At 31.1% G+C, this 22644-nt stretch overlaps 2 protein-coding genes and 1 long non-coding RNA gene across 3 annotated transcripts; 2 read left to right on the forward strand and 1 right to left on the reverse strand.

Annotated features, from left to right (window-relative positions):
- The first annotated feature begins 1213 nt into the window (after positions 1-1213).
- On the forward strand, positions 1214-16034 carry LOC111000707 (putative fatty acyl-CoA reductase CG5065). Its single transcript, XM_022270254.2, has 13 exons — positions 1214-1325; positions 7428-7536; positions 8548-8664; positions 10854-10973; positions 11434-11559; positions 12426-12571; positions 12800-12912; positions 13280-13472; positions 13848-13994; positions 14722-14811; positions 14998-15162; positions 15248-15346; positions 15591-16034. The coding sequence occupies exons 2-13, from the start codon at positions 7438-7440 to the stop codon at positions 15748-15750; spliced, it is 1575 nt and encodes a 524-aa protein (XP_022125946.2). The 5' UTR covers positions 1214-1325; positions 7428-7437; the 3' UTR covers positions 15751-16034.
- Positions 16035-17203: 1169 nt separating this feature from the next.
- Positions 17204-20521, forward strand: LOC111000716 (adenosine 5'-monophosphoramidase HINT1). The gene is made up of 2 exons (XM_022270265.2): positions 17204-17621; positions 18436-20521. Exons 1-2 carry the CDS (start codon positions 17292-17294, stop codon positions 18595-18597), a joined length of 492 nt encoding a protein of 163 aa, XP_022125957.2. The 5' UTR covers positions 17204-17291; the 3' UTR covers positions 18598-20521.
- LOC123689809 lies at positions 20429-22029 on the reverse strand. The gene is made up of 2 exons (XR_006750694.1): positions 21934-22029; positions 20429-21352 (listed from the first exon to the last, which is right to left on the reverse strand). It is a non-coding gene; the product is annotated as an uncharacterized LOC123689809 (long non-coding RNA).
- Positions 22030-22644: the final 615 nt, after the last annotated feature.

Consider the following 22644-nt stretch of genomic DNA (forward strand, 5'->3'; position numbering starts at 1 on the left):
CATTGTATGTAAGTAGTATCCTCGAAAATGGTTGTTCATTATCTAGTTACAAAGTACCCAAAGATAAAATTGAAAAGATCCAAAAATACTTTATATAATGTCGTATAAGATCTATAATCTAATTAATTTGCTATATTTGTTTTAAAATATGTGTTGTTTGATGATTTGTTTTTTTAAAAGACTACCGAAAGTTTTTTACGCCGGTTTTTTTCTCGGCCTACACCCTCTGTCTCCTTTGCCGATGAGTAGGGATGCCAACAGGTTCAAATTTAATGACGTGGAATAAGTGAGACCTGTATATCTTATGTTCCATAATAAACGTATTTTATTTTATTTTTGTATTGTATATTTTATATAAAGACGTGTGTCAGCATTTTAAAATTGATACTTTACACTCTCGACGAAATCAATACGATTTATTGCTACTGCATGACATCATTTCAAATAAAATTAATTTCAGCTCCCGTCTAGAAAAATTGCCGTTCCTTGATCCTACTAGACTTGTAGTCGTGCTTTGTTTTAAGTTCCTAACATCAAAAAAAACTAACTAACTAACTACGCAAAAAACTCAGTTATGTATCGCGCAGCCCGAGTGTACAACGACCAATATTTAAGCCTTCTTTAAGCTATCATCGAATATGGTTAAAAGGAGTATTAAGAATATGCATAGCGCAAAAGCACCTGCATCATGAGCATACCCCATATACACACCTTCTCGTACTTTCCCTCGCTTTAACACCATCACACATCACAGCCAATTTAGGTACCACTTAATTACAAGTACTGAATAATTTTTATTGTTTGTTGGCTTTTGTAAATGTTTTTATATTTAAATATTATGTATCCATATCTGTAGCTTTAGTGTAATTTTTTGTTATAAAATATATTTTTTGGTAGCTGTAGGATTACGCAATAAATGAATAAGTAAATATGAATTTATTACCGAAATTAGTCTAAAATATAAGTATTAGAAAGAAATAAAGAGATTTCTTATACCGAAAGAAATAATTTACCTACCTAACCTAGGTACTAAAACTATAACCCTACTAAAAACCTTAATATTTGCTAAAATTAAACCTTTCATCATACGAGATCAACGAATAATGCCCTTGACCAAAAGACTCGCGAAAACATTCAACAACATTAACACCCCATTTTGAGTCGGTTAAAAATACCTAGGATAAGCGCAGATTCCAAGTTGCGCCTGAGCCGTCTTTCGTCATTCTCTCGCGGTTTCAGATTGTTACCACTCGTCTCTTGATCTCTGAAAATTTATTGTATGCGATACTAGTGTAGTGATTTCATGCATAAGAAATAAATACTTGGTGAGTTTCTAATATTAAATAAATATTATTTTTTTATTATACTGAGAATAGAACTTAATATTTCCCGCTAATCGCAATACCTGGTCATTAGTGTAACACATTCATTTATTTAGAAATTATTAGCATTTTATATAATACAAACAAAATTATATTGTTATTGATTTTTTTATTCCTTTCAAGCAAATACAACAGTACCTACAATATTCCTAACCTATATAGTATAAATAATAATTAATAATTGATAAATTAAAATCAGTTTAAAACGTTTGGTCCCTGTGGCAGTGTAGGTACTACCATTAACACTGGCAGCATTTCCTTGCTGTATTGTAATACTTAGGTTGTATTATAAGTTAATAAATTACATATAAGTTTTTATTTTTTTTAATTGTCTGCCGGTAACTGAACCTTAGGTATTTTATGAGTTGTCGATGAAGTCTGTTTTTTTTACAATAAATAACAGACTTCATCGACAACTCAAACAGTCGTTCAGAATCTTACAATCTAATTTTTAGGTCTAGATAAAATCATTACATAGTAATTTACTTTTTAAATTTTAATTTACTTTTAACACACGTTTAACAAACAATTGCATCTGTTATACGCGAATACACTGGCTTGCATACACTTACCTATTGTATAATTATATAAAGCGGTAAAATTGTTTGCCTACCCATATATGACTGTATGTACTTTTTGTAACCTCTTAATATAAGATTGCTGTGGAACGGAAGCCTGGTTATCCACATCACAGGTTCTTAACTGGTTTCGAATCCAGTCTCCCAATACCTCATCATCTCTCTGTAATCTTATGTTTGTTGCAAATGTTGTATGGGAGAAAAATACACTATTCCCAATAACTTCTTTAGTTGTATGTAGGTAGTATTTGGTATGCAAGCACGAAAAAAGTGAAGTGTTCAATGCACCAATGTTCAATGTTCGACCTGTCAAATTATCGTAAAGTTGTGGTAAAGGTACTGTTGCTCAATTGTGAGTTTGCTTTATTGCACGATTTTATGGAGTTAGAATAAACTTATAATTCAAAAACCCCAATTTCATAAAAAGCTTTTCATCGAAGCGTAAATCTAAAATTTACGTTAACTAGAAGGTTAACGTAAATCTAAAATTTACGTTAACTGGAAGGTTAACGTAAATTTTAGATTTTTTAGAGAAGGAAGCAAATGCACCAAATTGTATCCAGTTGAATCTTTTTCTATAATCAGGACAAGACTTTGATTGCAAACTTTATATAATTTGCAAGTATCGCTATACAAGTAAGGTACACTGCCACAGAGACAAAACTTTTTCATTTTTATTAAATTTTCTCTTTAATAATTTTTGTTATTACTATGTAGGTCACGATAATTGTAAACGCTTTATATTTGTTTGTTATGTTTAGTTACATAAATTAAATTCACTAAAACAAAAAAAAAGTATTAGTTGGACCGAACACTGTACGCGATCTTCATTTAAATAAGCTTTATAAAATCACGCTACGATAATAAACGCAGGTGAAACCGCAAGGCATCGCTTGTAAAATAATTGAACCCATAGTTAACATGACCACACAGACTTTGAAGAAGACTTTTCAAAGTCTTTTCTTTTAAGACTTATTCCTTTATTTCAATGCCTTTCGTAATTATTCACGGAAAATCAGTTGATGTTAGGTCATGGTCCGAACCATTCTCATTTGGCGTCATGTCATGTACCTATGAATTACTTATTACACTACCATCGTTTATACGGATATAAAAAGTGTTACAAACACTTCCGTATAATGAAAATGGTGCTAAACAAATTATTTTCCCCCAATAATTGATTCTAATTACATACAAATGAGTATTCTAACGCTCAGTTTATAGTTTTGCTAATTGTGACCACTAAATAATCATCTAAGGGCAACATTTGTTGTCTGTGTCAACAGTTATATGTGTTTTTCCAACAGAGGTCACGGTCGTATAACCAAAGGATAAGCCAATTTTAGTTTACATAACACATGACCAAATCTGTAGGGCCAAATATTTATTACACTCACCATAAACATTGCTATTTGTTGTTTTTGAAATTATCTGCTTCTTATTATGTAAATAAATTAAAAAGAACATTTTCCATGTGGAACCTATTTTAATTTTTAACACTCTTAATATTTCTTTTATTATAAGTAGTCTTCGTATGCTCTTAGCGTAGGTCTCTCATAATTTCCAACCAACTGTTTCATCTGCAAAACATCTGTTCCTCGTCGTCCCTTGTAACGCCAAGTCTGGCATGGTAAGATGGATAGATCTTGGACCTTTTTCTGAGGATATAATGTTGCAAGAGTACGTGATATATTTTTATAATTCACTCAGCTGTTCTGATGTGATTTTCTACAATGCATTCAAACTAGCGTTTATTTTGACTAAAACAATACAAACAATATAATTCTAGGCTACAAAACAGAATTTCAGTGGTTGTCTGGAAAAGATTGTCACAGTTGCTTTTCATTTATTTATGTAAATTGTATAATGTTTCTGCAAGATTACAAAGTGTTAATAAAAATAATTTTCATAATTGGTTTACTATCTTCGAACAAATTACCCGAGTAACCTCTTACCTATTGAAAAAACAAATGTTATTGCCATTAATAATATCAAATAAGGCTTCGTTCAATAATACAAATTACAATGTCATAATATCGGTGTGCAACTGCATACAAATGTGTTAAGCAACCTTGTTCGAACGGTACGTGAATTAATAATGTGTTTATTAATTACCTTTACCTTTCACGGGTTTGTAGGTTAAATGTCTCCGGGGACAGTATATATATTGTGTTCCTAAGTATATATATATTTATTGGACTCGCATGTCTATCTTATGCCGACAACGAATAATGTCCTATTTCGGTCATACAATGCGCAAAGGAGGTGCGAACTCGGAGAAACTGATTGTGGTTGGTAACACAGAAGGCAGAAGATCATGTGACCGTTCGCCAATTAGGCCGATCAAGTAAAAGACTCATCATCGTGTACCCAAAGTTCCGTTATAACTGAATATGATTTTTGTCCGTATTCAGAGCAGTGGAATACTAAACATTACATATATATATACACTAGCGGATCCGACAGACGTTGTCCTGTCTACACGCCTTTAATTTCAAAATTTCAATTTTTAATAAGCCATTTTGATGAAAATTATTATTCAAATGTTATGACAATATCTAACGATCCAGCACATGGTCACACACGATATAACACAATGATAACAAAACTTTTTTTAAATTTCGGGACAGACTAAAATTAAAATTCGAATATTATTTAAAATTTGACACTGCGATGGTAGCGCCGTCTGTCGGATCCAATGTAAAACATTCCAAAATCAACAACAACTAATCAATTGAAAATTAATTAAAAAAACATTGTCCAGCGGACAAAATTGTGAATCTAAACCATTCCCAGATCCCCTTGAACACACACAAAAAATTTCGTCTAAATTGGTCCAGTCGTTTAGGAGGAGTTCAGTCACATACACACGCACACAAGAAATATATATATTAAGATTTAAAATATGATTAGTTTTAACTAGCTATATCATAAAACTATGACCTGATATACGCAGTGAGGATGGCTCATAATGAAATAAATAACATATAAACTGTCTTTATTCGAGTACTACTCAACACTAAAATACACTAAGTTCATGTCATTTTTTCACATATTTTTTCTTTGAAAATCCCTTTTATTCCATCTTTCCGAGTTTTTAGTGGACGTAGTTTTTTTTCTTCCCACTGCCCATTCCGAGTCATCTTGACGCAAATGCCATTGCAAATGCGAGCAATGTGACCAACCCATTTCCACTTTAACGCTTTAGTATGTTACGACAAAAAAAATACTTTTAAAAGATCGTTAAGTATTTGGTTATTACATAAATAAATAAAATATTCTATAATATAAATAAATAGTTCTAAGCAAAATAAATTCGCGAACAGAACTAATGTAGTTGTACTGAAATTATAATCGACTCACAGAACGACCGTTATTGTATGTGGCCATAACCCATTTCCTTTTAATTTGGGGAAATGTATTGCGCATACCCGTCTGCGGCAAGAATGCTTGGTGCGGGATTATGTGGGACTCGCTATTGTGCATATTCACTAAATCCCCAAGACGCCACCCACTTCCCAGGGACTACACTTTGTAACTTCCAACAGCGATTGCGTTCCTAACTCAATGTTGGGTTATTGTTCCACCCGATCCACCGGTTCATATTCGTCGAGATCACTACTTTAAGTAACCACCAAGGGACTCTGATAGAAAATACTACAACGGATTTGTGCTAATGATTCCGCGTAGAGGCTAAATCTAGTAGTCAATACCATAAAATTGTTATTGTAAATTGTTAGAACAGCAAATAAAACAAGTGTTCACTTCAGTTTAGTGCTTATTGTATGCTAAGTTAAGTGCAAAACCATTGCTATTTCTTTACTCAAGACAACCTTCTGTTGTGTTTATTTAGGTACTAACCGATTGATTCCCCAACAGTTATTACATTAAATTTTAAATGTAAATTACGAGCTGTTAAAGTAAGTTTAATATATGATATAAAATATATACCTTATCGATGTATCTCTTAATGCAATAATTATGTTTTAATTACAGTTTTTCATGTGTTTTTGTTCGATTTTGCTACTGGAGTGCGTTTTCGTTTTTAAAGTTTTTTTTAATGAAGCATTCTAGAATAAGAGATTCGAATCCGCTGGTCATAAAGGTACTATCATCATTGGCTTTGTATCGCAATGAACGTACAACGATGATTACATTTTACTTTAAATGTAAATTCCGTGTTGTATAAAATAATTAACACGAATTATTTTAAAAGTTTAATAGGATAGGAGATAAAACTGATGTATCTTTTAATGCAACGATTATGTTTTAATTACGCTATTACTTATATTGTTTTGATTAGTTTTTGCTACTCCAGTGCGTTCTCGTTTTAGCTAAGCAAGCGTTATTTAGTTTCTTTTTTTTATAAAGCATATGTAAGTAAGTGTAGAAAACTGTATTTCTAACTGTGTCTAACACACTTTTGTTTTTTTTCTAGAAGAAATGTATGTGCTTAAAGATACCGTACTATTAACATTATTGCATTTACATTGCACTCCATGCACGGTGTTGAAATAACGTGTTTATTAAGAAATTCAGTTCAACCTTCGACCTTGCTGATTTAATAAAAAACCAATGAAGGACAATTTTCGACGGTTTTGACCTGTTAAACTTTGAAAGAATTTTTGGCCCCTTTCTCTTAATGAGAGGTTAATTTCGCAGTTTATATTTTAGCGATATAAACTATATTTGGTTATTAGTAGGTTACCCTATTCTTAAAGAATTATTTTAATTTAATATATAATTATTTAATTTTCAGTATTTAGTTTCGTAATTAGAACTGTAAATTGCATTGTCATGTTAAATTAGGATGTTTTTCAGCCAAAGTTATTTCTAATTCATGTTAGTTTCATTCATTTTCTTCGTTCCTAATTTAAAAAAATACATTAAATTATATCATTTATTTGTCTATGTATTTTTATTTTGTCAATGCAAATACATAGCTAGTTTCATTCATAATTTTATTACGAAACTACTGTGTATTCACAGAACACAAGGCGTAAACTATATCCTATAGACATAGTAGCGAAGTCAATATTGCAAAATTTAATTAAAGACGAATACTTAAGTGTATAAAATATTGACAATGTGTCATAATACAAATATGACCATGAATATGACCCTTTTAAGTATACTTTAAGAAGACAACGCGTGTATTATGCAATATTTGTTTGGTGGTTAGGCGAAGGTGATCGAATAAGTTACAAATGTGGATCGTTGTGTATTTAATGTACATATCACGAAGAAGTATAGAGGTCTTGCGTTTGATTACTGAAAATAAAAAAAAATTGGTTTGGCACAGGAAGAAATTATTATCTGGGATTACAAGTACCTTGCAGTTGGTTTGCACGAACAAACTATTATTGGTGATAGCTAGCACCGAACTTTGATTGATGAACGTATTTTTGCGTCTGATTATTAGTATTTTTTGTTAATGTTAAACATTGTTACCATTTTTCTGTTTCAGATAATCCAAGATGGTGGCCCGACCGCGATCCCCTCACGGGGCTTTAATACCACAATTCTACGCTGGAAGAAATATCTTTATTACCGGAGCCACTGGCTTCATGGGAAAGGTAAAGATCTTCATATGAAACAAAGATGGAGCTTCGATGTGGGCTGAGTGATTTAGTAAAAAACGGTTTATTTATTCTGTACATTGAAATGATCCTTCAAAATACACTGTAAAAACCTCAAGAGTACGTCAACGTACATTTTATTTAAATAGCTGTCATAACTTGAACATCTCTACCAAAATTTTGATCGTTATCTGCTCAACGGTTTAGGAAATATATAAGAAACATTCATATATGTTGTTTGTTTCTCTATTTATAATTCTGTCTCTCCTATCTGGACTGACATATCAGAACAGCTGATGTTTTGGCACTGAACTACATGTGATGGTTAATAATCTGATGTTAATCAAAATCAAATTATTATTTACTCATTTATAAGCGCAAATAAAAATTATTAAATGATTTAAAATCTACATATATTGGCTACTCTCAAATAAACGAGAAGACGCGCCCAAAAATTTTGCTTTGCTTTTTTCTTATGGACGGCGGACACAATACTGTTGGAAATAAATAGGGTTTACGCTAGTAAAAATTAAATTAATGGCGGTACAACCTTTGGTCTCTTTTAGATTTCTGTATCTGTTTCATGAAAATATATTTTTAATAGCCAAGTAGATGATCTGCCTTCTGTGCCTGACTCGCGCAGTCTATTTTTTATTGGGTCTTAGTCATGCCGGTTTCCTCCTGGCATTTTTTGAGTGTTGTGCTCATCTATATGAGAATTCCATTGGTGCACCCGGGGTTGAACCCTAAAACCTCAGAGATGAGGCTCATGTTTAATCCACTATACCATCGATGTTGACCAACAGCGATGTTACAAGATGATAAATACAAACTACATATAGATAAAACATTCGTTAAAAATATCGCACTATGTACGTATATGTTTTATAATTGTACAGTGACAGGGTCGAAAGACTGTTTAAGTAAAACAGTTTGTAGACCCCGTTTTTTGGCATTTTCATGGGTCGAAAAATGTATGAAAAATCGTGAGACGATTCCAATTTCCAGGTACTGATAGAGCGTCTCCTATCAACATGTCCAGACATTGGGACATTACACCTTTTGATGCGGCAAAAGAAAGGTGTGTTACCGGAAAAGCGACTGCTGCAGTTAAAACAATCACAGGTATTGATATTATTTTAACTTGTATTTAGAAAACCCGTTTGCGGAGCATGTCATATTATACGTTTAATGAAGGATTGCAATAAAATACAACTGTAATAAATTTAGACATTAAAATATTATTGTTAAACTTATTTTGTAATGCTTTTTTTTCAAAAATGTATAACTTTTTATACAGGAAAGAAACTATTTGTCTTGTAATTAAGTTTTGTTATATAACAATATGAGATATACTATTATAATTCTAACAATATAATTTGCGTAATAATACCCGGATCTCGACGTTTGTTTACAAAGTAAAGTTTTAAATAATTGACTAAAATGTAAGCAGTTATTTATGCGTTCGAGATTTATCGATTAGTTCGATTATCACGTGTACATACAATTGTAATAATTATGTGCATTTCCTGTAAAAACAATTTAATATGATATTTTCTTGTTAATTAAATGAACTATTTCGTAAATTCCAATCATTATGAATAGTTTATTTTTAGTAATAAAAATATTATTTAGTAAAATGAAAATGCCGATGCATGTTTATTTAGGATTTAAAACAACAATTTATTTATATATAAAGAATTTACTGAAGAAGATGTCATTGTGTTTGAGAAGAAGATTATTAAGGAATTATTATTATTATCATGTATATAAAGACAATAGTATTTGGGGATTGGGAGAAACGTTCTAACCTATTTTTGATAGATTTCAAAGAGAGTGCACTAACTACACTTTGTCGTAGTCTATTCCAGGCAGCCACTACTCGGTTAATAAACAGCTTCTCAATTCATGGATCATTTTAGTGGGCAGTGAGGATTTTATAGGTTTTAATGAGATCCAAATCCTCCTAATCGCCTAAAACGGGCACTCAGGAACAAATCAAATGAGCAAGACGCTCATTTGATTTGTTCCTGAGTGCCCCGACCATTTTTGTGGCTTTTCTTTGAACACTTTCAAGCTACTAATATCCCTTATGAAATAAGGATCCCGAATGCTGTAGGCATACCCTAATAGTAGTCTAATGTAACATTTATATATGTTGAAGAGTTCTTGGTGAAAGGCATTTGAATGTTTTTCTCTACTTTTTCTGACTTTCCCGGTCAAAACTGATAGTAACACCCAAATCTTTTTGCGTGCATACTGGCAGTAACTTTGCATTACATTGCCATTGCTTTGTTACCATGTTAAGTTTTAATAGGCACCTGTCAGATAGTCCCCAAATACCAAGGCCTATAGCCAGCGAACTAGCTATTTACTCTAGACTATTGAAGTTTGCTATACCGATTGTACAATAGCAAGTTAGGGGGGAAAGTCATCGGCAAAATTTGTTGCAGTCTTCTGCAAAATCTTTTTGGTTTATATGAGTCAGCGAATTAAAATCGGCCCTCTAATATGCCGGCTCCGGCCTCCTGATAATGATGATGATCCGTACTCCTAGCCTACAGATAAATACGCTAGTGCATACCCTAAATTTCGACTCTGAAAAGCCTCGAAAGCGCGTATTAGTATTAGACGTGATTATCCTTACAAATTGAAACAAGCGTACAATCTGATTGACAGGGTTAAGTATCCACGTCGAAGGACAAATAACCTATTTTCATTGTTGTTTGTACAATTCGCAATTTAAATTATATTTTATGATCGCGGAAAATTAAGTACATTTGTTCTTCGAAATCAATTTTCCTGTTCATAAAGTTATACATGGATGATACATTTAGGGCCTGTTACACAATGTCCGGATAAGTCCCAAATAAGCTATTTACTATTTATTGGTAGGATAAACAATATTGTTGCGTTTCACGACTGTCAGATAGCGCTATTCGTCATGAAAAGTGAAGTTTCTTATTCGCAACTTTTATCTTCCGAATAATTTATGTGTTGCATAGCTATTGGTATGGTACTTTATCCATACATTGTGAAACAGACCCTTAGTGTATGCACGTTGTGAACAAAGATACCTAGCAACTTTAACAGTGTACGTATAAATGTGCTTATGTTTTTGTGTGCCATTGTCAGCCTACAATGAGCGTTTTCTGAATAAAACACAAATAAGTTTTGTTAACAAAATATCTATACTGTATCGAATACTGGACTTTCTAGATATCTATTCAAATAAACAACTACTTCCTTCGTAGATAGGCTAACTAGCCTACCTCGAGTGACATTACGAAATTATAACAACATTATTTATTTAGGCATTCGACGTACTTCGTCAGAAAAATCCAACACAACTTGATAAGTTAAATATAATACCGGGTGATGTAGCCCAACCGAACCTGGGTATTCTTCCAGAATATTTAAATAAATTACACGAGGTAAGATTTTTAATATTATATGTATTGTCTTTGGTAATATATACGATCCGAAGAACTCTTAAAGTGGTTGGTCCTTACATTATTTATGTTTAAAAACAAACAGAATATAGAAAATGGAAATAAACAGAAATTTTAATATACTAATATGTATATCTATATACAGAGGTAATGTTTTGTTTAAATTATTTATTTGCAAGATTATGGTATAAAATGTTATGGTGGTACAATCTAAAGTTTGCATATACTGCCACACATAATGACGTGAAAATTCGTCTTAAAGGTAGAATTGCATATAGAAGCTAAAATTACACTACAAGACATTTGCCTCACAAACTCTGACTGACAAAAAAATCAGTTACGATATTAATATTATGATCGTAAATCCTTTTTTACCATTCTAATGATATATATTTTGAAATTGAATTAAATCATAACAAACATACAAAAAATTTATTTTCAGGTTTCCATTGTATTTCACTCAGCAGCTACTCTTAAATTTGATGAAGCGTTACCGAAGGCAGTAGAACAGAATGTTCTATCAGTTATACGATTGATGGATATCTGTGACCATTTACCTAATATCGAGGTAAGTTCACACGTTACATAAACTGGGTTTGTTAGTTATTTAGGCAAACGAAAATTTCTCACATAGACAATCTAATAATTTATTTTCTTTAATAACTACAGTCATGGTGACTGCCAGACTAAATTAAAATGTAGATACATTTTCTATACAAAAATGGTACGTAAAACACCATTTAATTTATTTTAATATTATTTATTTGTTAAGATATATTATTTATTTATTAATTTTAAAAAATTGGCGATTTAAAAAAAATGGTGAAGAGTTTATCACCAGTTCTTCTCTGCCGTTATACGCCCTTAATTTAAGAACTGGCAGCAAATATAAAATTAGAAACATTGAATATATATATTTCAATTTTGATATTCATAAGTGTACAGTGTACACTGTGTTACTATTTGTGATATGATGATGATAAATAATTTTGTTTTTTTTTAATTTTCGAAATTCAAATTGAATTTTCATTAATATAGTTACGTTCTTATTCCTATGTTAAGTATATGTACTGACCAAAAATATAAGTAGGTAATGTATTCCTGTATGTTTCCAAAAAAAAACATATTATTTAAGAAAAACCATACAGCTTACTTAACTAATACCTACCAATGAATTTCCAATCGAAACTCCAATCAGAAATTTTACTGACTTAACAATATTAGAGAGAGACTGCGTGTGGTAATTGTTTGTGTGTAACTGAAGTGTGTATTAGTGGCATTAAATGTTTGATAGTGTTTGAGAGTTATCATTTAATTGTATATTCTAGTTCAAAGTCGTTGTATAGTGCAGGTAGGCGGAAAAATAGGTGTCACAACATTTTATGAAATAAAAAATATTTAGGATTTCACTTCACTGGTTACCGTTTTCCTCAGGCCTTAGTCCACGTTTCGACAGCGTATAGCAATCCTGAACAATTGACAGTAGAAGAAAGAGTATACACTCCCACCACTCCACTTCCAAGGCTCTTGGCTTTAGTTGAGGCTGTACCATCTCGGCTATTACAAGATATAACTCTACAGTATGTATTAGTTTATTATGATAGAATAAGCCTGTATTAAAGATTTTTCGAGAAGAACAGCATTTTGTGAAGGTTAATAATCTAAAATGCGTATGTAACTCTAAAATGCTAAAATAATTACTACAACTAAGTACATTCACGTGAAACGATAAAATTCTTACCAAACTTTATTGAAATTCAGCCATTTAAATGGAAATGTTGTTATTTCATTGTTAATATTTTTTACAGATACATACACCCTAAACCAAATACATACACTTACACCAAAGCAATGGCCGAAGAAGCCATAAGAACACGAGCTTCACGTCAATATCCAATTGCTATATTCAGACCAACAATTGGTACGTAAATAACAATTGAAATTATCTTATTAAGAATACAATAATTAAACAACTTTAAGTTTATTTTGTAAATTTACGTTTTGTATGATCAAATAAACTTGAAGGGATTAAAAACCATATATATTAATTAAATTATCTTTTTAAGTTAATATTAAATATAAATACGTCCTCCTATTTCTACTGTAAGAGTTTTAACGTGTGTTTCTTTATTAGATTTTATAATTATATTTTAAAATAGTTATTTTTATTGATGTTCATAAGGGTAGATTCGGTAAACTGTTTAATATAGACTTTAGTTGGCTTAGCGTTTTAAAATTAGTCTTCATATCTACAAAAAGTTAAAGAAACTCTTACACACTTATTCCAGTGGTTTCGTCCCTTCGCCATCCGTTTCCCGGGTGGGTAGAAAATCTAAACGGGCCTAGTGGGGTCGCTGCTGCAGCCGGTAAGGGAATCTTACATGTATTCAGACGGGATCCTACCAAACGAGCCGATTTATTGCCAGTGGATATAGCGATAGACACTTTATTAGCTGTAGCCTGGGAGACAGCTGTTGATAAGTAAGTTTTATCTAACGACTTCTTAAAATCTTTGCATATATAGTTATAGCTAAAATATCATCAAACCAAATTTAATGTTTCCTTCGAGTATATTTTTTTATGTTGTCACGCCTTTTTTTCGAAGGGGGACATACCTCTTTCGCTTCATCAAATTTCATAACATTCTCCATGCCTCATTTGGTTATGGGTACTTTTAACCACTCCCTAGTTGTTAACCGGTTCTCATTCATCCATTCTACATGAAAAAACCACCAAAGCTTTCCCTTATATGATGACTTTCTACATACATCCAGACTTATCCCCCTGTATAAAGACTTGCACTAGGCTAACCAACTTAGAATATGTTTCTGACAGTTATGTTTTTCCATATTTCAGACCTACCCATGTGATGGTGTATAACTGTAGTACATGTGAAAATCCTACTAAATGGGTCGAATTCGAGGAAGCTTTACGGAAATATCTTCCCAAACACCCCCTAGACGCCGCTCTTTGGTATCCCTCTGGGACTGGAGTTGAAAACAAGTAAATTATAGTAAACGTACCGCACCCTGCGTTCGTGCGTAGGCGTAATTTTAATATATATATTTCTTGTGTGCGTGTGTATGTGACTGAACTCCTCCTAAACGACTGGACCGATTTAGACGAAATTTTTTGTGTGTGTTCAAGGGGATCTGGGAATGGTTTAGATTCACAATTTTGTCCGCTGGACAATGTTTTTTAATTAATTTTCAATTTATTAGTTGTTGATTGATTGATTTTGGAATGTTTTACATTGGATCCGACAGACGGCGCTACCATCGCAGTGTCAAATTTTAAATAATATTCGAATTTTAATTTTAGTCTGTCCCGAAATTTAAAAAAAGTTTTGTTATCATTGTGTTATATCGTGTGTGACCATGTGCTGGATCGTTAGATATTGTCATAACATTTGTATAATAATTTTCATCAAAATGGCTTATTAAAAATTGAAATTTTGAAATTAAAGACGTGTAGACAGGACAACGTCTGTCGGATCCGCTAGTATATTATATAATATTGGAATTTAATTAATAGTACTACGTTTTAAAAAAATTTGTAAATTTTATAGCTCTAGTTACATTATTAAATTGGAATTGATTTGTTTCCAGACGACCATTCCGTATACCTCCTTGTTACGACTTGATAATAGCATATAAAGCTTATAAGATAGATTCATGAGAAATTAGAAGGCGTTTGGTAATTAATATCTTTCAATTTGTTTCTCATTTAGATACATTCACAAGACACTGGAGTTCACTCTGCAGACTATGCCATTACATTTAGCAGAGTACATGCTTAAAATATTAGGAGTAAAAATGGGGTAAGAAAATATTCGGCCGTGGTTCTCTCATCTCTCTCTTATTCTTATATAAATTAAATTTTCTAAATAACCTTGTAAATTAGTCCTAAGACACTTTGTATATAGAAGTACAACATGAAATTGTAGACCAATCATAAAACGATAGATTAATGAGAAAGTATACCACTTAATTTTTTTTTGTTTCAGCATAAGTTTAATAACAGCCGAACAGAGAATGCGAGCGATGAACGATGTATTAGCATTCTTCGCTCTTCGAGAGTGGCATTTCCGCACGGACAATGTAAAAAAATTGAGGCAAAGACTTACACCACAAGATAGAGAGATTTATAATTTAGATCCACAGAGTATAGAGTATGCTTTATTATCAATGTATTATATTATATTTTGTTCTGCTTGGAATCTTGATAAGTTTCAACTTTCATTGCATTTGTTTCAGATGGGACAATCACTATAAAGATTTTGTAAAAGGGACCAGAAAATATTTGCTAAAGGAATCAGATGAAAACATTCCTGTTGCTAGACGACATATTAACAGGTTGGAATTTCTTTATTGCAAATATCTAGATTCTCTTGATATCTGAAAATATTATGTAATTATCCTTAATAAAATTGTTTTACGATGCAAATTCCAAACATTGTTACTACTACAGGCTGTAATTGTATTTAAATTTTTCTATACTAAATAGTTATATTATAATTTGTAGGTAGTTTTGTTGACATCTATCAAGAAAAAGTCAAAGTCTGTGATAATAAGATAGAATATTTTATTTTTGTTTCAGGCTTTACTACGTCCACAATGGCGTAATGTTATTTTCAATCATACTCTTGCTACGACTTCTCCTACAAAACAAGTTTATAAAAGATTTTGTATACGGAACTTTGAGGCTATTGCTATCACTTCTTCATGATGGATATTCTTCAATAATGAGTTCCGACTAAAAAGGCTAGGTATATGTATTTAAATTTTTTGCTCAATAAATTTACACAGTATTTAACAATTATCTACCTAAAATATTTTATCCGTCCTTATAATATAGCTTTTAAGCAATCTTGATAATTTGTGTATGTTAAATATGCATTTGACTGTATTTTATTTATTAAATATTATATTTATTTTTAGATTTTAATTACAAATAATTTAAAATAGCGACAAAAATGAAGCGATGGGTCGTGGTAATAACTGTAACTTAAGAATAATATGATATTAAATGGTTAAATTGGCAGGTATTTCTTTTTATACACCTATAATATATTATCCATAAAGTGACTACTACGATGGATCCCATATGTATGAAGAAAAAGAAAGTTTCGGTTTTTAAAGGAGCACAGTGATAAAAAGGTGCTAAATGGTGACTGTAAAAAGATAATCGAGTTTGATAGCATTCGGGATTAATACATTAAGTGTTCTTTTCTCTGATCCGAGTGGAGCTGTTTCATATTAGTGGTGCCGCCCACTCGGATCCGAAAAATGTTATTTTTTTAAATAATTTATTTTAACAAAATTCGCCATAAAATGTTTCGTTTCCGGCTATTACTTTGTATCCATTGTTTAAGCATTCAATGTGTTAATCTATCGCGTTTACTCAATAAGTTTAAAGAAATGCCTCGATTCATCTTTATAGCATACGTTGCAAGAGTAATTAGATATTCAGAAGGAATCTATGTATAAAAGAAAGAAAAAATTTTACAGAAAGCTCGGTAAGTTATTAGGAATAATAGTACTTTTAGTTATGAAGTTTATCCCTTCACACAGTTTTTAAGCTGCTTGCCAAATTGCGATTTGCGTCATCTAGATGTGTCATGCAACGACATATATACTACCAATCACCATTTTTCTGGCGGATTGTTGATCTACTATGAAGCTGCGTTCTTATCTTATTTTTTTATACAAGTAAGCGTGAATATAGTGAAAAAATCGTAACATAGGCTCAAAAATTACAATTTTTAATCAATTATATCTCAATCTGGAGGCAGTAACACTTAAAATATTACAATTTTACGTATCAATTATCTACGCCATAAGTAGTCAATAAAAAAAAACTTTTTTAAGTTAGTTGGCTTAGATGTTACGAATCACAAAATATACATAGGTAACCAAATCGTTTAGTTACACTTATATTTGTCAGAAGAACAAAATTGATATAGGTGACAATTTCAAATAAGAATTAGGTTCTAACTAAATTGATTATAATAATTTAAGGAATGTATAAGGAGTATTAAGTTAAATAAAACTCAATATTTATTTCACGATTTGAAGTAAAAAGTTTATAAACGTGAACCTATAGGTAAACAGAGACTCATGCTGTTTGTTTTATTTATAATCTTTGGTTTGTCAATTGCTATTAATCAGTCAAGATTGAGCATTAACTATCAACTGACAACTCTGTAATATGTCAAATTTATTATTTTGATAGTTCAAAGCGGAGTTTTTGGATGTGCGTGTGAAATGCGTAAAACGTTTTTCAATTTTAATAAGAAAAATGTTTAACAAAGTACTACAACGAGCTCTAAAATTTCGTTTGAAAAAGAGTTATCCTACTAATATTTATGATTTGAATAGAGGAGCGGCGATCGCTGTCCGCCGTCCTTATAGCGATGAAGTAAAACGGGCCCAAGCTTCTAGCGTAGCCACTCCGGGTCCAACTATATTTGACAAAATAATTTCCAAAGAAATAAAAGCTGATATAATATACGAAGATGAATATTGCCTTGCGTTTAACGATATTTCTCCTCAGGCGCCGGTTCACTTTTTAGTCATACCAAAGAAAAGAATTCCTAGATTGCAAGATTGCGAGTCTTCTGATAAAGAGGTATGTATGTGTTATGTTTATGTGTCACGGGTCACATTCCTTTTTCGGTCTCAATTACCATATACATTAAGAGATATCCAATGACGTAAATTATTGCAATAGAAAAGACTACCATCCTGTGCTTTTTATAATGATTCGGCATTAAAGGCTTGCTAGGATTGTGTATGCATGGTTTATATAACCATAATTATTTATACTCTGCATGTATAAATAATTATGGTTATTTTATGTGTGTGTATACCTTCTGTTATAGTAAATGTTCCATTACTGATTGATTTTAATAACAATAAAGGAAAATAAACGTTTTTTTTAATCTGTAGAATAATCTGGACACTGCTATTAAGAATAAACGCTAATTATATCATGATAGATATTCTGGTATGTGCTAGAACATATAGGTACAACTATAAAATTTCATATTCAAAGACATAAACTGTTTAATTTATAAAATCTTATCTATCAAGGTATATAGACATAAAATATTGTTTCACAAAATTATACCTTATCACAAGACCTTAAAGATAATTTTACTAAAGTATGCATGTGAGCTGTTTAATTATATGGTTATCAGAAATTCCATTAGTTTTAGTCATGTATCTGATTCTTATATTAAAGCTGTATTAGTTTATCTTTATTTGATTTTAGCCTTAACATTATGGTATACTGTTTAAGAGAATTCCTTCAATATCACTATATAATTATAATATAAAATTTACAACAATCATGTAAAAAAATAGGTTCATTAAAATGTATGTCCAAAAGCAAGCATACTTTAATTTCACTTATCATAAAATCAAGTACTTTTTTTTAACAGCTACTTGGTCATCTAATGATAGTGGCCAAGTCCCTTGGTGGAGAACGAGCTCCAGCTGGGTGGAGATTGGTGATTAATAATGGTAGACATGGAGCTCAATCTGTCTACCACTTACATTTACATGTACTTGGTGGACGTCAGATGGGATGGCCACCTGGCTAAGTTGAATCATTAGTGGAATAAGTAGAGAAGATTTTATTAGGGTAAATAAAAATTGGCATATTTACGGAAATTTCAATACAAATATATATTAGTTATTGAGAAAATGGGTGTTTAGATCAACAGAGACCAATAAAATTTGCTATAAAGCTCTTTTAATATTTAAACATTAAAACACTGTAATAAAATGTAGGACAGTATTGGAAATTGGAATGTAATCTATATATTCTGAAGGTTAAAATTATTTATCTTATTTGTTTAATGATAGAGCTATTTCTGTGCCATAGAAATATGCTTCTGTCAATTTTACATAAATTAAATTCTTTATTTTGACTACATTCTGTAGTTTTAGATTAGAGAATAAAAATATGATTATGGAAATTGAAAATATTTTGTTAATTCATTAACAAAGTATTTGTACCGGGCAGGCAATATAGAACAATAAAGAGAGACCAGTAAATTTTTGGTAGGCAAAAATAGGTAAAAAAGACAATTGATTATAAAAAAAGTATTGATCACCATAGTAAATTATTTAATCGATTAATTTCTAACATGGGTGGGTGGTACAGATAGCACTCAACTTTCTTTTCATATAAAATGCAGTACAACCTTTTTACTTTTCCCATATAAGTTATCCACTATTTTTAAACTTACATGCTCAAAACATACTAAAGATTTATAAGGCCATTTTAATATTTAGTGCAATAAATCAGCCAAATTAGTATTAGGATTTTTATTTGCAATTGAATTATTGTAAATAATGTATAAAATAATGTCATTTTTAATTATAATTATATAACTGCAGTTTGATAACAATCAGTGATGAAATCAAAATTTTTGTTTACATTTTCCTACTGTTTTATTTAATTACATACTATTTGGGGAAAAAATATATTTATTATATTTTATTAAAAATAATTTTAAAAGATACTGTAAAATATATATATATTTTACTAAACTGATACTAATTAGCTTAGAAAGCCAAAAACAGACTGTAATTAAATGAATCTCAAATACAACAGTTACATTGAAAAACAAATCTAGTCCCAACTTAGTCTTATTTTTAATGAATGTTACTAATAATTAAATATTTTAATAATAATTAATAGAACTGTATAATAAAATAAAAAAATATAATTTTTAACCACATTAAGGGAAGATGCAATATTTTCAATTTAGTATTTTTATTCAATAAGATCAGTTTTAAAAATGTTATTTACATTGAAGACTGGTTTTCAATTGACTAAACATTCTTATCTGGTTAATTTTATAAAAAGGTAGAAGTTTACTAAAACGTAAATTAACACCACAAATTTTACCGAGATTAGACTGTAAAAGTATGTTTAATAAACATACATTTACAAATAATTAATAATTTAATACCTTACCCTATTGTAAAATATATATTATGTTCGCATCTTCCCTGCTTTTGATGTATGCTATATTTATCATGTTACTTTTGAATCGAATGATAATTGTTTTTTTTATATGGAAAAAATCTTATTTTTTATTAGAAATATTCATTAAAATTTTTACAATTTGGATTAATAATTTCGCCACTGTGTGTTCGTCAAACTGTGGTATAAAATTTCAAAATCATTAAACAATTTAATCTCATTTTGTTAATCCTCATAATTCTGCAAATTACATCGATGTTAACTTGTCAGAAATTAGGAACTATTTTGTGTAATAATATTGAAAATAACTTCTAATTAAGTATTTACAAATTTATATGTTAAAATAATTAAAGAAAGGGAAATATTAAGTAATGGTGGAAAAATATATTGGTTGTGGGTGCAGACAAATACGATTCAAACGTTTTTGTAGAAAAATGTTCAGAATCAATTTGTATCTAGCTCTTGAGTACGTTTCGAATTTAATTCTGTATTAAATTCTGTAACCAATTACAATAAAGTTTCGTTATACCTATCTTAGTTTTATTTATATCCCAAACTGTGTGTTTAAGAATAAGTATAAGAAAGTGATTTAAGATAAAAGTAGGTATATACCCAAGGTAAAACATTCTTTTATAAATCGAAGTTATGTCGATAAATCTCTCTCTCTCGGTCGGTAGCTCATACCTGAGCGTCGTGGCCAGCAAAGAAATATGGGGGCGGACAATCTGTTTCCACTGGTTTCTGCCCAGCGCCTCTCTTATAACAGTGTATAGTTTTGAGGACGATAAGTCTTTCACTTGTTAGGTCCATTTGGCTTGTGCACGAGATCTTTTGCATTCTGTGTTCTCATCGCCTTAGCAATTTAATTAACATCCATAATAAACACTGTATGTTGCGGGTGTAGCACAATTAGACGCAGGAGTGTTCAATACATATGAGGTAGGTGCAACGACGGCTTGACAAGAATTACTCGTTACACAAGAAGGGACTTGATAAGGAGGAGAATTACAATATATACATGCTGGAGTAGGGGTATTATGTGATACACAAGAAGCGAGAGGATTACACGATAAACAGGTAGTAGGGGACTTATAAGGCAGACTGGAACATACAGGAGGGGTAGATGGAAGATAAATATGTGAATTATAAGCCAATAACGGGCCCGTAGCCTCTAACGCAGATGTAAAGTCAGTAGGTAATGTAGCTTCAAGTAGGGAAGGTAGAGCGGATGACAATGATGCAGATATAGTAGAAGACAGCAACGAAGGTAGGTCAGGACAATCCATACTAGGAAGAAATTGGCTGAGTGGCGGCGGTAGGTTGCATGTCGCAGCTGGCGGTAGACATTGCGAGAATGCTTGCTGAAAAACAAAATATATACTTAAAGTTGGATTAAAACTTCGTATACATAAGATAATGTATGCCATTGGTTTTTATGTGAGTAGTTTGTATGTGGTATACATTTGATATGCTATTACATTTTGATTACTATAGCATTTAATGGACTACTAGAATCCATATGATGGCGTAGTTTTGCTCTTTCGGGAATTTTGTAAACGTTTTTGACATTCATAAGCATGGCTTAAGTCGCATCTAAACTGAATAAATAAATTTTGATTGATTGATATTTTATGCATAAAGAAGACAATATCCCGTCGCGGCTTCGCCCGGGTAGACATTTATTTAAAAAAAAAATTGTGGAACATTTGTTTGTTCTATCAATAGATTTCGCAGCACATGCGACCAAAGATATTTTATAGGCATTTTATTACACCTTGAGTAACATTATTTTATAAGTATATATTCAGTGATAATGTACATCCTACCTAGTGATAATACCTACCATTCAAATCGTGAAAGAATATATAAAATCGGTCCAGTACTTTTTGAATTTGTTACATACAAATCTTTCCTCTTTTAAAGTATAGATATAATTACTCACCTGCAGCAAAATAAAACAAATAGCTCCAAATACAATCATGTCACTCACGATTCTCGATTAACCGATGCTCTATATTCTATTTCTTATCAATTTAACGTAAGTTTTTACATAATTTTACTATTTTCTATTTATTACGTAAGTACTTGTAAGGTTTCATAATGTAGGTTACTTTTACATCCACGATTAACCCGATGCCTTTTATCTATCAGATATTACTTCATATCGCATTAATAAAAATTAAATTGAAATATTTTTTTGTGAAAACTCATAAAAAATATTTGAATTAAAGCGGTAATAAAGGCATTTAACCTCAAACATAAAATTGTTCAAAAATCATTTAATCATTTTGGTAACATAATGGAAACTTTGAACGTCAAAAAAAAAGAAGTTAATTGTATTTAAATGCTTGTAATTTTACATTTACTGCCAGTTCTCAAATCAAGGGCGCAGAACGGAAGAGAAGAACTGGCAATAAACTCTCCGCCACTCGTTTTAATCGCCAAGTTTTTTACACAACGTTTGTAAGGAGCTGCAACCATTACACCATGTTCAGTAGGTATGACATCTTGCTTAATCAAGAATAATAAAATAAATGAAAAACAAAGATTTGTCCTCTATCAGCAGGAGGCATGGTGAAATAGGAGCACGCACTTACATAATCGTGGGAAAAACGCGCAAATACGCAGTAGAAATACCAGTTCCTGAGACTTT

Source organism: Pieris rapae, chromosome 15, assembly GCF_905147795.1.
Source record: "Pieris rapae chromosome 15, ilPieRapa1.1, whole genome shotgun sequence".
NCBI lineage: Eukaryota > Metazoa > Arthropoda > Insecta > Lepidoptera > Pieridae > Pieris > Pieris rapae.